This window comes from Babylonia areolata, chromosome 10, assembly GCF_041734735.1.
Source record: "Babylonia areolata isolate BAREFJ2019XMU chromosome 10, ASM4173473v1, whole genome shotgun sequence".
NCBI lineage: Eukaryota > Metazoa > Mollusca > Gastropoda > Neogastropoda > Buccinidae > Babylonia > Babylonia areolata.
The window spans coordinates 40,994,527-41,009,526 of NC_134885.1; the positions used below are offsets into that span (position 1 = coordinate 40,994,527).

General features: G+C 44.0%; 1 protein-coding gene across 1 annotated transcript in view; it reads right to left on the reverse strand.

The window, feature by feature from the left end:
- The window catches only part of LOC143286362 (protein cycle-like), a 44,658-nt gene that overhangs the window by 9,442 nt on the left and 20,216 nt on the right, over positions 1-15,000 (reverse strand). Inside the window, exons 7-10 of the mRNA XM_076593902.1 lie at positions 7,507-7,624; positions 5,665-5,841; positions 1,538-1,787; positions 263-369 (exon numbers count right to left, since the gene is read on the reverse strand). Coding sequence (XP_076450017.1) covers positions 263-369; positions 1,538-1,787; positions 5,665-5,841; positions 7,507-7,624 — 652 coding nt within the window. The remainder of the gene's footprint in view (positions 1-262; positions 370-1,537; positions 1,788-5,664; positions 5,842-7,506; positions 7,625-15,000) is intronic.

The window sequence follows — 15,000 nt, forward strand, 5'->3', positions numbered from 1 at the left end:
AGAGAGAGAGAGAGAGAGAGAGAGAGACAGACAGACAGACAGACAGACAGACAGACAGACAGAGAGAAAGGGGAAGAGAGAAAGAGAGAGAAAAAAAAAAGAGGACAGAGGGAGACCGACAGACTTAGAAATGGACAGAAAAGCAGCCAGCCAGACTGAAAGACTGGAAAGAAAAAGAAAAAGATGAGGAACCCCCACCCCCACCCCCGCCCCCCACCAAACAACAACAAAGCCATGAGAATCAGAAACAATGTGCACATACCTTTCCTGTGCACTCTGCCCATTGTAGCAATGTCGTCTTGGTGGTAGTACTCGTAAACTGACGTCCCTAACAGTTCTTGAGGTAGATAGCCTAAAATCACAGTCGCTCTGAAAAAAAGGCCGGAGTCCCAAATAGTTCTCAAAGTAACCTAGAATCACAATAGCTATGAAAACAAAAAGAATACACACACACACACACATACCAATCCCCCCACCACCCCCCCCCCCCAAAAAAAAAAAAAAAAAAAAATCAAAATGCTGTCTGTTAGTCTGGCTTCTGGGGCTGTTGGCATTTCTTTTTTTCTTTTCTTTTTCGTAATGGCAACGATGACGATGAATATCATTTCTTTTTGTATTCATGATCGTGATTATTTCAATGTTGAAGATTTAATTTGCTTTTTCATGATGGTGATAAAGATGTTGATGAATATGATTTCTTTATTAAGATCATTCTAATGTAGAGGGTGATTATCTTTCTCAAAGAAAATAAAGAAAAAATGTGTTTATGGATCTGGGTGTAAATGCATACAATCACGCATGCACATGTGTTTAACTGTGTGTGTACATAAACAGCAAATGTGCATGTGGATATGTGTGGATGCATACAGTTTCATCAGCCTGAAGACAAAATTATTTTCTGTCGTTGATTAATTCATCACATCAATTTCATTGATTTTGGGCTACATGTATGCTGATCCAAACATACATTACCATGGTCAGATACATTCCATCACTTTATCAGTATGCTCACTGATCAGAATAAACACACACCACTTTTCCTTTCTCATTTTTGTGTCTAATATCACTCACTTGAACTGAAGTTAAATAAATGATCTTCAGGGTCAACGTATGTGCAGACCTGCTAGTGCCTGAACCCCCTTCGTGTAAATATACATGAAGAAGAACAAATACACACGTCAAAGATCCTGTAATCTATGTCAGTGTTCAGTGACGTATGGAAACAAGAACATACCCAGCATGCAAACCCCTGAAAATGGAGTATGGCTGCTTACATAACAAAGCCGTCATACACGTAAAATGTTACATGTCACAGTGTGTATGCATGTGTGGCTTAAACCTGACTGAATGACACAGGAAACGAATGATGAGCACCCAAATGGCAGCCATCAGTCAGATCTACCCAGCCTGTTGTGCAAATGACTTGGTGCTTGTAAAGTGCTTAGAGCTTGGTCTCCAACTGAGGATAGGCGCTATTTCAGCATTCTATCCATATCATTTATTCATTCATAAACCCTCTGACAGAAAGAGTCTTTACCTTTCATCCACATAGGAGAACTTGCCGTCTATACTGTGGCGGGACATGTACTCCATGGGGCGGACCTTAATGTGACCTCTGTCCTCCGACATGAAGTGGGGGGCGGAGCTTTGCACACGGCCCACCGCCACCAAGCAGCTGAGGCTAGAGCTGTCGTTGTCTGATTCGTTGTCATCCTCCAGCCCAATTTTGGCCGTCGACCACGACTTGAGGTAACCCGTACAGTGGATGACTGTGAAGTTTTTTGAATCTGACAGACAAAAAAAAGTAAACACATGATAAAGCACAGACAGAATTTTTCCCATCTTCAAGATAAACAGTTGTGTAGACCTGCTATTACCTTAGTTCCCTTCGTGTGTATATACACATGCAAAGAATCAAATACGCACACTAAACATTCTGTTATACATGTCAGTGCTCCGTGGGTAATGGAAACATGAAAATATGAAGCAAGCACTACTCTGGAAAACAGAGCAAGGCTGCTCATAAGCAGGGTAAAACAGTCAAGAGATCTAAAAACGGTTAGACATGTTAAAGCCCCTTGGTACATACAAGAGATCTAAAAATGGTCAGACATGTTAAAGGCCCTTGGTACATACAGACATGTTAAAGGCCCTTGGTACATACCGACATGTTAAAGGCCCTTGGTACATACAGACATGTTAAAGCCCCTTGGTACATACAGACATGTTAAAGGCCCTTGGTACATACAGACATGTTAAAGCCCCTTGGTACAAACAAAAGATAGGGTAAAACAGTCAGACATGTTAAAGCCCCTTGGTACATACAAGAGATCTAAAAATGGTCAGACATGTTAAAGCCCCTTGGTACATACAGACATGTTAAAGCCCCTTGGTACATACAGACATGTTAAAGCCCCTTGGTACATACAAGAGATCTAAAAATGGTCAGACATGTTAAAGGCCCTTGGTACATACAGACATGTTAAAGCCCCTTGGTACATACAGACATGTTAAAGCCCCTTGGTACATACAAAAGATCTAAAAACGGTCAGACATGTTAAAGCCCCTTGATACATACAGACATGTTAAAGCCCCTTGATACATACAGACATGTTAAAGCCCCTTGGTACATACAGACATGTTAAAGGCCCTTGGTACATACAAAAGATCTAAAAACGGTCAGACATGTTAAAGCCCCTTGATACATACAGACATGTTAAAGCCCCTTGGTACATACAGACATGTTAACCCTTTCGCTGCCAGGAGAATAAGATTTAAGTGAAATCTATTTGCCAGGGTTTTTTCACAAAAAACGGGTATAAATTTTCCAAAAATTCTGTGCTCTTTGTTATTGGAGAAAGACCCATAAAAGTATATATTTTCTGAAAGGTAAATGAATAAAGAATACAAAACACATGCTATTTTCCCATTTTATATATTTTTAGTGACATGTTGTTGTTTTGAAATCAGTGTTTTGTTTTTTGTCACATTTTCAACTTGTTCATTACAAACATTAGTCAGGTAATTTGCACAAAAACATCATATTTTCTGGACAAATGGATATCTGCAAACACAAAATCATACTAGAACAACCACAATATATATATATATATATATATATTTTTTTTTTAAGAGATAGATACACAATACATTGTGACTTCTCCAAGTGATAAGATGGATGTGAGGCCACGCCCCCTCAGTCTCCACCCCCCCCTCCTCCTCACCCCTCTCACACGGTCACTTGATTCAGTTCTCATCAGACCGCGTTGGCTACGTGCCAAGACTATCGCTCTGCTGCCAATTCGGTCATCTGTCGTCTGCTAACAGCTGTACAGCTGACATCACTCACTGACAGTTGCATCTTGGCCACTCTCTTGATTGCTCCCTTTATTTTCTATCAGATCGTCCTATAAATGTTCATCTCTATCTTCTCCTTCGAATTTACGCTTCAGTTCTTTCTGAGCATCAGCTAAAGAAAGAAATCATTTTTGATTTAGTTCGTCACGATCGCATGTCTTGAGCACGGCGTCAGTCCGACATTTTGTTGAGCGAGCGAGGAGAGAAGTCAGGCAAACACTTGGACAGTGACCCAACCAAAACGTTCAAATAAAGGACTGCTTCATGACGTAGATGGGGTTTCTAGCTATGAATAGAATCTAGAGAGATTCCCCAGGCTAAAGCTACCACTATTTTTGCCAAGGAAGTGAATGCAAACCAGGGAAAAGTCAGAATATTTCGATGACGAGTTATCTCGTCATGCAGGCAGCGAAGCATGCTTGCCATGACGAGTTATCTCGTCATGCAGGCAGCCTAGGGGTTAAAGGCCCTTGGTACATACAGACATGTTAAAGCCCCTTGGTACATACAGACATGTTAAAGCCCCTTGGTACATACAGACATGTTAAAGCCCCTTGGTACATACAAGAGATCTAAAAATGGTCAGACATGTTAAAGCCCCTTGGTACATACAAGAGATCTAAAAATGGTCAGACATGTTAAAGCCCCTTGGTACATACAGACATGTTAAAGCCCCTTGGTACATACAGACATGTTAAAGGCCCTTGGTACATACAAAAGATCTAAAAACGGTCAGACATGTTAAAGCCCCTTGATACATACAGACATGTTAAAGCCCCTTGGTACATACAGACATGTTAAAGGCCCTTGGTACATACAGACATGTTAAAGCCCCTTGGTACATACAGACATGTTAAAGCCCCTTGATACATACAGACATGTTAAAGCCCCTTGGTACATACAGACATGTTAAAGGCCCTTGGTACATACAGACATGTTAAAGCCCCTTGGTACATACAAAAGATCTAAAAACGGTCAGACATGTTAAAGCCCCTTGGTACATACAAAAGATCTAAAAACGGTCAGACATGTTAAAGCCCCTTGGTACATACAAAAGATCTAAAAACGGTCAGACATGTTAAAGCCCCTTGGTACATACAGACATGTTAAAGGCCCTTTGTACATACAGACATGTTAAAGGCCCTTTGTACATACAGACATGTTAAAGCCCCTTGGTACATACAAGAGATCACGGGAGTTGCTGCGCACAACATAACCATGGACACAAACGATGAGGATGCCAGTGACTCCTGAAAGAGAATGGAGTCACTGAATCCTGGGTGAAAAAAGAAAAAGAGCGAATGGAAGCCATAGGTTGTCTGAACACCTTGACACCCCCCCTCCACTCTCCCCCTCCCCCTCCAGCCACTGTAGCTAGGGTGGACGGAAAGCGACACATCCTGATTATGACTGACCTGCAGGAGCTGCCAGAATGTGATGAGCTTCATCACCAAGCCGCCTTAGGGGCTCCACTATGGATTTTTAAAATTTCCTCCTTAGCCTTTGACTTTCCCAAAGCCTACCCGGGAGGTGGGGGGGCAGGGGGAGGGGTTGGGGGGGGGGGGGGGGCAAGGCTAGAAGGCTCATAGAGGGCAGGGAGGTCTCTCTACCTGTACAGGTCCAAAGAACCCACCCACACCCACATTCCTCGAAATAGAGAAAACTAAAAAACACCCTTCCTCACCTAGTCATCATTTCCGATGGTACTGTGATTTGGTTTACTCCCTTACGCTATGACTTTCCAAAAGTCTACCCACAAGGCAAGGCTGTAACCAAGACTAGAAGACTGATGGAGCGGACTCCAGAAGTGGAGTGATGGCCTAGAGGTAACGCGTCCGCCTAGGAAGCGAGAGAATCTGAGGGCGCTGGTTCGAATCACGGCTCAGCTGCCGATATTTTCTCCCCCTCCATTAGACCTTGTGTGGTGGTCTGGACGCTAGTCATGATGAGACGATAAACCGAGGTCCCGTGTGCAGCATGCACTTAGCGCACGTAAAAGAACCCACAGCAAAAAAAGGGTTGCTCTTGGCAAAATTCTGTAGAAAAATCCACTTCGACAGGAAAAACAAATAAAACTGCACGCAGGAAAAAATACAAAAAAATGGGTGGCGCTGTAGTGTAGCGACACGCTCTCCCTAGGGAGAGCAGCCCGAATTTCACACAGAGAAATCTGTTGTGAAAAAAAGGAATACAAATACAAATACAAATGGAGGGCAGGAAGGTGTCTCTACCTGTCCAGGTCCAAAGAAGCCACCCACAGCCACATGCCCCAGAAACACAGAAAAACAACAACACGCCATCACCCACCTGTTCGTCGCTTCCGATGGTACTGGGAATCCAAGGGTTCCTTTTTCACCTTGACGGGGGCCGACATGTTGGAATTGTTTTTGCTGTTGCTCTTCATGCGACAGAAGAAGGAGCGTCGTGCTCCCAGGCACAGCTGGGTCTGTTTCTGAGGCATCTCCGTCTTCACTGGCATCATTGCTGTATTCAGAAAAGAAAAGAAAAGAAAAGGTTAACCCTTTCATCGCCAAGCTCGCATTTATGCACAGGCGTGGTAGAGGACCCATGCTGGCCATTCATTGGTCTGTTATCCATGAACCTACTGCTCTTAATGTTCGGTGGTAGGATAGGCCATATTTTCTATACATCGCAGGGGGAATCCCCCAGCTATTCTTAGCAACTGTCTTTTCTGTGTTTATACAATAAGGGAATTTTGTACTCTAAATTGACTGGTGGTGAAAGGGTTAAAGGTCTCATTGCTTTTCACGACCATCAGGGCAGTGAATTCATATCCACTGTGTCCAGGGCTGGGCATAGGAAGGCAGTGAATTCATATCCACTGTGTCCAGGGCTGGGCATAGGAAGGCAGTGAATTCATATCCACTGTGTCCAGGGCTGGGCATAGGAAGGCAGTGAATTCATATCCACTGTGTCCAGGGCTGGGCATAGGAAGGCAGTGAATTCATATCCACTGTGTCCAGGGCTGGGCATAGGAAGGCAGGGCCCAGCCCTCTCCTGTTGTTTTCACCTTCCCCAACTGAAGTCAGGTAGGTGTTCACACCTGGGTGGAGTGAGGGAAATACGAGTAAAAAGCTCTTACCAAGGGCATGACACCATGTTGAAACTGGGCCTTGAACCCAGATCACTGGTGAGTATCAGTATCACTATCAGTAGCAGTATCACTATCAGTATCAGTTTCAGTAGCTCAAGGAGGCGTCACTGCGTTCGGACAAATCCATATACGCTACACCACATCTGCCAAGCAGATGCCTGACCAGCAGCGTAACCCAACACGCTTAGTCACTGGTGAACACTGGGTCAGATGTCTAATGCCAAACATGCATGATATGCAAACACACAAACATTACATACACACACTCTTATACATACACTCTTACACACACACTTATACAATCACATACATTTGAACACACACACACACACACACACACACATACATACTGGGTACACACAAATGCACACACACTCACAAAAACACACACACATGCAAATGCACATACACAAACACACACACAAATGCATAGACACAGAAGCACACACACACACATATTCACAGACAAAAGCACAAAGACACAGGTACACACAGAAGCACACACACACACACATGCACAAAGAAGCACATACACCTTTAAGTACATACACAACCATGTCTAATATCACATTCTGAAAAGACATTGAAGAAAAGCACTACTACTAGACACACACACACACACACACACACACACACACACACACACACAGCACAGAAGCATGTAAATACACACACCTAAATCTAATACCACGCATGTGAAAAAAAGAATAAAACTACAATAACAAAAGAACAAAAACAAAAACAAAACCAAAAAACCCCACAAACTACCACTACAACTACAGTTACTACCATCACACAAACACAGACACCCATCTCATCACCAGTATAAGTTTCAAGGATATGTCAAAGCATGCAGACTCCATATGCGCTACACCAAACTGCTGAAAAAAAACAAACAAAAAAAAACAAAACAGGCAGTTGCTCGACGTTCATGTAAACCCAACTGGCTGATCAGGCCTGGAGAGCTTACCCTAAATTAGTGTAAAACATTCACATAAAAAAACAACAACCAGGAACATCCATGGCAGACCCACTTTTAGCGTCGATGAAGCGCTCCCTTGGTGTGATATCCGACGAGGAGAGCTGCTCTTTGACCTTGGAGATGTCTCGGGGGTGAAGGATGTCGAACAGGCTCTGCCCAATCAGATCTGCCTGAAACAGTCCCCCCCAAAACCCAAGGCTGTTTAGATAATTCCATGGCCAGAAGAAAACCCAAAGCTGTTTAGATAATTCCATGGCCAGAAGAAAACCAAGGCTGTTTAGATAATTCCATGGCCAGAAGAAAACCAAGGCTGTTTAGATGATTCCATGGACAGAAGAAAACCCAAGGCTGTTTAGAAGTTTCTATGGACAGAAGAAAACCCAAGGCTGTTTAGATAATTCCATGGACAGAAGAAAACCCAAGGCTGTTTAGATAATTCCATGGACAGAAGAAAACCCAAGGCTGTTTAGATAATTCCATGGACAGAAGAAAACCCAAGGCTGTTTAGAAGTTTCTATGGACAGAAGAAAACCCAAGGCTGTTTAGATAATTCCATGGACAGAAGAAAACCCAAGGCTGTTTAGATAATTCCATGGACAGAAGAAAACCCAAGGCTGTTTAGAAGTTTCAATGGACAGAATAAAACTAAGGCTGTTTAGAAGTTTCTATGGACAGAAGAAAACCAAGGCTGTTTAGATGCTTCTATGGACAGAATAAAACCAAGGCTGTTTAGATGCTTCTATGGACAGAATAAAACCAAGGCTGTTTAGAAGTTTCTATGGACAGAAGAAAACCAAGGCTGTTTAGATGATTCCATGGACAGAAGAAAACCAAGGCTGTTTAGATGGTTCCATGGAGCTGTTTAGATAATTCCATGGCCAGAAGAAAACCAAGGCTGTTTAGATGGTTCTATGGACAGAAGAAGATGGAGGAACTGCACTGTGGTGATGCGCTCTACATGGTGAAAGGGGCCAGAATTTTACAAAGAGAAATTTGTTGTGACCAAAAAAAAAAAAAAAGAAAGTCTTCCATTTATTTATCTTGGGGAATCCATGGCTATTATGTGGAGTGGCAGCCTGGTGGTAATGTGTTCAACCCAACCAGGAAGCGATGGTTCGAGTCCCATGTATGGACCAGGATTTTTTGACTGCTCCCACCTCCCCTTCCTCCACTTCACTAAACCTTGAGTGGTGGTGTGGGTGTTAGTCTTTCGGCTGAGATGATAAACCAAGGTCTTAGTGTGCAGCCTGTGCTTAGTGCATGTAAAACAAGGCAAGAAAAACGCTGTCCCTGGCAAAATTCTGCAGAAAGATCCACTGTGATTGTGAAACAAATACACTTGGAGACAGAACACCTGGAAAAAAAAAAGAAAAAAGAAAAAAAAGAATAAAAAGGATGGTGCTGCATTGTGGCGACACACTCACCCAGGGGAGCGCAGCCTGATTTTCACACAGACAAATCTATTGCGACAGACAAAAAAAAACAAACAAAAAAACTTGAAACAAAACATTTCTTTCTGAGAGTATGTAGGTGAGGCAACTGAACGAAGAAGAAGACGGACACACCCAAGACAAGTGATCAAATGTTCAACAGGAAGGAAATCAGGCCACTTTAACTTAACTTGCGGACACTCGCACATTAGCATTTATATGATAGTCAGTCGTAAATGATTTCCCATTGACTGGAGAAACCACTGATAATACAGCTCTCACTTTGCTGTTGGCCCAAATGTAAACTTATGTCAATCTGTGATATAAGCCGAGTTAGCATACACACCCATATACATGAGCACATACCCACATATGTGCACACACTCACCCACACCCACACACAGATACATAACACACATACATCTAATTGCAGCATCATGAACACCCTCTATCAACATACATACAAATCTGGGGCCATGTAAGAACAGAAGGGGTCAGTGACCAAGAAATAATTGGCATGGAAATTCCACACGCATGTAATGAGGCGGTCAATAACCTGGGTAAGTGGGTTCAGTTATCAGGATGGGTGACGTTCGTAGTAATGCTGTTTTCACTACAATTAAATTTCTTTGATCAGATACAATTATACAATGTGAAAGTGTGATATTATATGAAGCCATAACACAAAATGCAATCTGACATAAAATGGCACTGTACATTATTGACCATTTGTGAATATGTCTGTAAGTGCCTCCACAATCAAATGGTTTCCATTCAACTTGCAAACAACTGACATACATCCAAAGATAAATGCTAGATTAAAATCAGTGATATCGATTTTAAATTATTGATGCTTTATTCAACAGACCACATATTGCAGATTCAAAGTACTTAGTTTTGATTTTCAATGCTAAATTCAATATAACATACATTGTAAATTCAATGTACTTATTTTTGATGCTGTATTCAGTGCACCATATACTGTTGACTCAAGACTTTGGAATCTTTATTGGCTTCAAAGAAATTGGTATGTGCATCAATCATCAGCCAATCCATTCCTAAAAATCAGAGAAAACAATGGTGTCTTGAGCATGCCCTATCTCCCCCACTGTCCAGTGAATACAGGTGCATGTCTACCTGTGTGTGTGTGTGTGTGTGTGTGTGTGTGTGTGTGTGTGTGTGTGTGTGTGTGTGTGTGTGTGTGTGTGTGTGTGTGTGTGTGTGTGTGTGCATGCAAATATATATGTTTGTATGTATGTAGTGTGTGTGTGTGCGTGTGCATGTGTGTGTGTGTTTGTGTGCATGTATGGATGCATGTCTGCATAAATGCTGAACTGAAAATGATACAAGAGCACCCTTACTTATTTAAAAACAACAGCAACAACACAACATCCTTTCATTATAATAATATTTGAAAAAAAACACACCAAAAAAACGTTTCACCAAAACTAACAAAGAACAACCCTGTGCAACAAACATGCAACATGACCCATTCTGTTCAATTGTTAAGACACCACCAGGGATGACCGAGAAGTCTGTGACCTCAACAACTTCCCCCGATGCAAAAGGGGTGGTTGACCTTTTTACAAACACAAAGCAGAACTAGTGCAAGGAAGCAGACACAGACACAGACATCTTCACGGGGGGAAAACTGGAGGAGGCTGTTAATAGGCAGGCACCCTTTACTTTATTTCTCTTCTTCTTTCTGTTCTTTTCTTTATTTTTCTGCGGCTCTCTACACCTCCCACATCCCTCTCTCTTTTGTCAGCTTTCTGGATCTTCTTCTTCTCTTCTTCTGTGTTCGTCAGCTGCACTCCCACGTTCACTTGAATGAACACGAATGGGCTTTTACGTGTATGACTGTTTTTAACCCCGCCATGTTCAGGCAGCCAAACTCGGGGGGGTCTTTCTGGATCTATTTTGTTTCCGAATTGTGGGTAGATGAAAATCAGTGAATACAGGTGTGTGTGTGTGTGTGTGTGTGTGTGTGTGTGTGTGTGTGTGTGTGTGTGCGCGTGCGTGCGCACGTGTGCATGCATACATGTGTGTGTGTGTGTGTGTGTGCATACGCATGCACGCACATGAGTGTGTGTGTGTGTGTGTGACCAAAGATCTGGGATTGTGAATGCGACGTTCTGTCAAATCTTTACCAAAAGGAAAAAAAACAACAACATTCTTTTTCAAATGCCACATAGCACACAAACCGTATTTCCTTTCCTGGGTATCCCTCACCACTCCTTCCCACCCCAACACCACCTGAACCCCTGTCCATTCCAACTTTGTCAGGAATCAAACCACTACAAGACCACACCCACAAGATCTCTTCTGTGCCCTCCACAGTCCTCTTCCATTCCCTCCATAGTCCTCTTCCATTCCTCCAGACATCTTCCATACCATCCACAGACCTCTTCCACTCCCCCGCCCCCAGCGCTCTTCTTCTCTTCTAAGACCTCTTCCACCCCTCCAGAATCTTCCACCCCTTCTACAGACCTCTTCCACGACTCCAGAGACCTCTCCCACCCCTGCAATTCAACACACCTCTTCCACAGACTTCACAGACATCTTCCATGCCTTCCACAGACTTCTTCTACACCATCCACAGACCTATTCAACCCTTTCATGGACCTCTTCTACCACCTCTATGGGCCTCTTCCGTGTCCATAACATACCTCTTCCACACCCTCCACAAACCTCTTCCACTCCTTGAAATACATCCCCCAAACCATCCACATAACTCTTCCACGCCCTCACAGACCTCTTTCACGCCTTAACAGACCTCTTCCACGTCCTCTTCATACATTGTCTACGTCTCCACAAACATCTGCCACCCCTTCCAAAGACCTCTTCCATCCGTTCCCACATCCTCCACAAGACCCCTTCCACGGATGTCTTCCACACCTTCACACACCCTTCACAGACGTCTTCCATCCCTTTTGTTCCCACATCCTCCACAGCCCTCTTCCATACCTTAATTCCCACACCCTCCACAGACCTCTTCCACAGACCTCTTCCATTCCTTAATTCCCACACCCTCCACAGACCTCTTCCACAGCCCTCTTCCATACCTTAATTCCCACACCTTCCACAACCTCTTCCACAGACCTCTTCCATTCCTTAATTCCCACATCCTCCACAGACCTCTTCCATACCTTAATTCCCACACCCTCCACAGACCTCTTCCACAGACCTCTTCCATTCCTTAATTCCCACATCCTCCACAGACCTCTTCCATCCCTTAATTCCCACACCCTCCACAGACCTCTTCCATTCCTTAATTCCCACACCCTCCACAGACCTCTTCCATTCCTTAATTCCCACATCCTCCACAAACGTCTTCCATTCCTTAATTCCCACACCCTCCACAGACCTCTTCCATTCCTTAATTCCCACATCCTCCACAGACCTCTTCCATACCTTAATTCCCACACCCTCCACAGACCTCTTCCACAGACCTCTTCCATTCCTTAATTCCCACATCCTCCACAGACCTCTTCCATACCTTAATTCCCACACCCTCCACAGACCTCTTCCACAGACCTCTTCCATTCCTTAATTCCCACACCCTCCACAGACCTCTTCCATTCCTTAATTCCCACGCCCTCCACAGACCTCTTCCACAGACCTCTTCCATTCCTTAATTCCCACACCCTCCACAGACCTCTTCCTTAATTCCCACACCCTCCACAGACCTCTTCCATTCCTCTTCCATTCCTTAATTCCCACACCCTCCACAGACCTCTTCCATTCCTTAATTCCCACATCCTCCACAGACCTCTTCCATTCCTTAATTCCCACACCCTCCACAGACCTCTTCCACCCCCTCCACAGACCTCTTCCACACTCTCCACATATATCCTCCACCCCCTCCACAGACGTCTTTCAGCCCCCCTATCTCCTCCACTATTTCTCACGCCCTCAGCTGGTGCGGTTCCGCACAGGCACGCGCGGGGTGGAGAGCCTTGGCCAAAGGAATGATTCAGCGCTTATAGCTGTTAGAGGCGTTTGATTGGCTAAGAGCGGGCCAGACTAAGAGGGGCGTCTTTTCACTGTTAGCCGCGCGAAATTTGGCCAAACAGAGCAAACCATAGGCCTAGTTTGCATCAGTTTGACATGGTACAGTATATGACACCAATTAGGCAGTCATACTCCATTTTCGGAGGTGTGCATGCCGTGAATGTTCGTCGGTGATTCCCAAACCCACCGGACACTGACTTTAGATTGCCGCGGGATATCTAATGCGCGCGTTTGATATTCCGCATGTCTTTACACGATGGAGGTTCGTGCACTAGCAGGTCTTTGCTTCTGTTGACCTGGAAGATCGGAAAAATCTTCACCCTTAACCAAACCAGGCGCCGTGACCTGGGACCTTTGAATTGAAAGTCCAATGTGCTCACCACCTCTCGGCTATGACACCTGTCACAGTGTGTCTGCCGTGGAACAAACCTGGTGACGTTTCTTCCATTCAAATCAGCTTATCGTTCATCCCCAGTCATTTTCAGTTTCTCATGGGGGAGTCAGTGCGTTCGGACAAACCCATATACGCCACAGCAGATCTGCTTGGCTGATGCCCGACCAGCAGCATAACCCAGTGCGCTTGATCAAGCCTTGAGTGCTTGCCTTTAGTTGTGTGGAGTGGGTATATTGTACGTGATTTTACCAGAATGTGTTCTTTTATATCGTCCCCAGTCACCCTACACTAAGTCTCGTAGACCTGTTGTAGACTCTGCTTTCAACGACAGTGGCTTTTCCTGTCTATAAGGGTTTCTGTTTTAAATTGTGACTATTTGCTTTGGGAAAGGTATCACTGACGATGATAACTAAAACGTATACACAAAATCACACACAAAATATACATGACACAGTACAGCAGATACACTATCGTCGTTAACTGATATTTTCAGTTAAACATCTGTGATGGCAACACACACGGATGCACACATACACTGTCACAAACACACTATCACACACACTCACTAAAACAGTGCCACACACACACACACGCACGCACGCACTGAAACACACACACACACACACACGCACGCGCGCACACACGCACATACACACGCACACACATACACACACCCCACTAGAACAAGCCACTCCCCCCTTTTATATATACAACATTAATGTGTATCAATTAACCCAGTCACTCACACAACAGACCGGGCCACCATACCCTAGCTTAGGTCTGCATTATCCACTCATTATACACAGAAGCCAGACCTTTTCCCTCCAAATGCATCGACTGAGATGTCCAAAATGGCCTGTCAGTCCACTCGGCCAGACACTCTCAGCCAATACATGCTGACAACGAAACAAAGTGCCCTTCACTCCCGGGCTAATGCAGACACCACAACAGGCCTGAAAGCTTTCAACCGGCGCTCTTTTCATCCCATACCATTCTTCTTTAAAGCATTTCCATTATATTCTCCTGCTCCTCGTTAATAACCGGTCATCGGCCCAATTTAGATAACCTGGGGGTAGAGCTATTATCTTTTCAGCACACTCGCAATTAGTTAATGTTGTATCCTAATTGCGCGAAACATACAGAAGATGCTTTTAGTTCGAGACAAGAAGCGCGACACAAATCAAGCGTAACTGGCACACACATTGACCTTGCTCATGTACCCAAGACGTGAGGGTGAAAGTGACCGACTCGTAAATGTACATAGTAGACATGGTATACTACCGCATAAATTGGTCCTGATAGTTAATACCTCTTTATTATCTGCTTACTTCCCACGCACGCGTTTACCCAGCGCCATTTTCGTAATCCCGAAGAGCCTAGCTGTCTGCAAATGCTTATACAGCGCATTTTGGTCTTTTTGTATAAATTGGACTTCTTTCCTCTTCTTCTTCTGCTTCTTCTACTTCTTTTGCGTTTGTGGGCTGTTCACTTTTAAGTACTTGATTATTTTTTAACGTACATGTCCTTTTTTACCCCGCCACGTAGGCAGTCCGGCTACGTTTTAGGGGTGGGGGTGGGGGGGTATGCTGGTTAGCCTTAGTTTTAATTCCATAACCCTAGGAAACCTGATATGGATTACATGATTTTTAATTAGCATATTTCATCTTCTGCAAGCGAGGGGCTGCGGCTTTGGGCCAGGACAACAAAT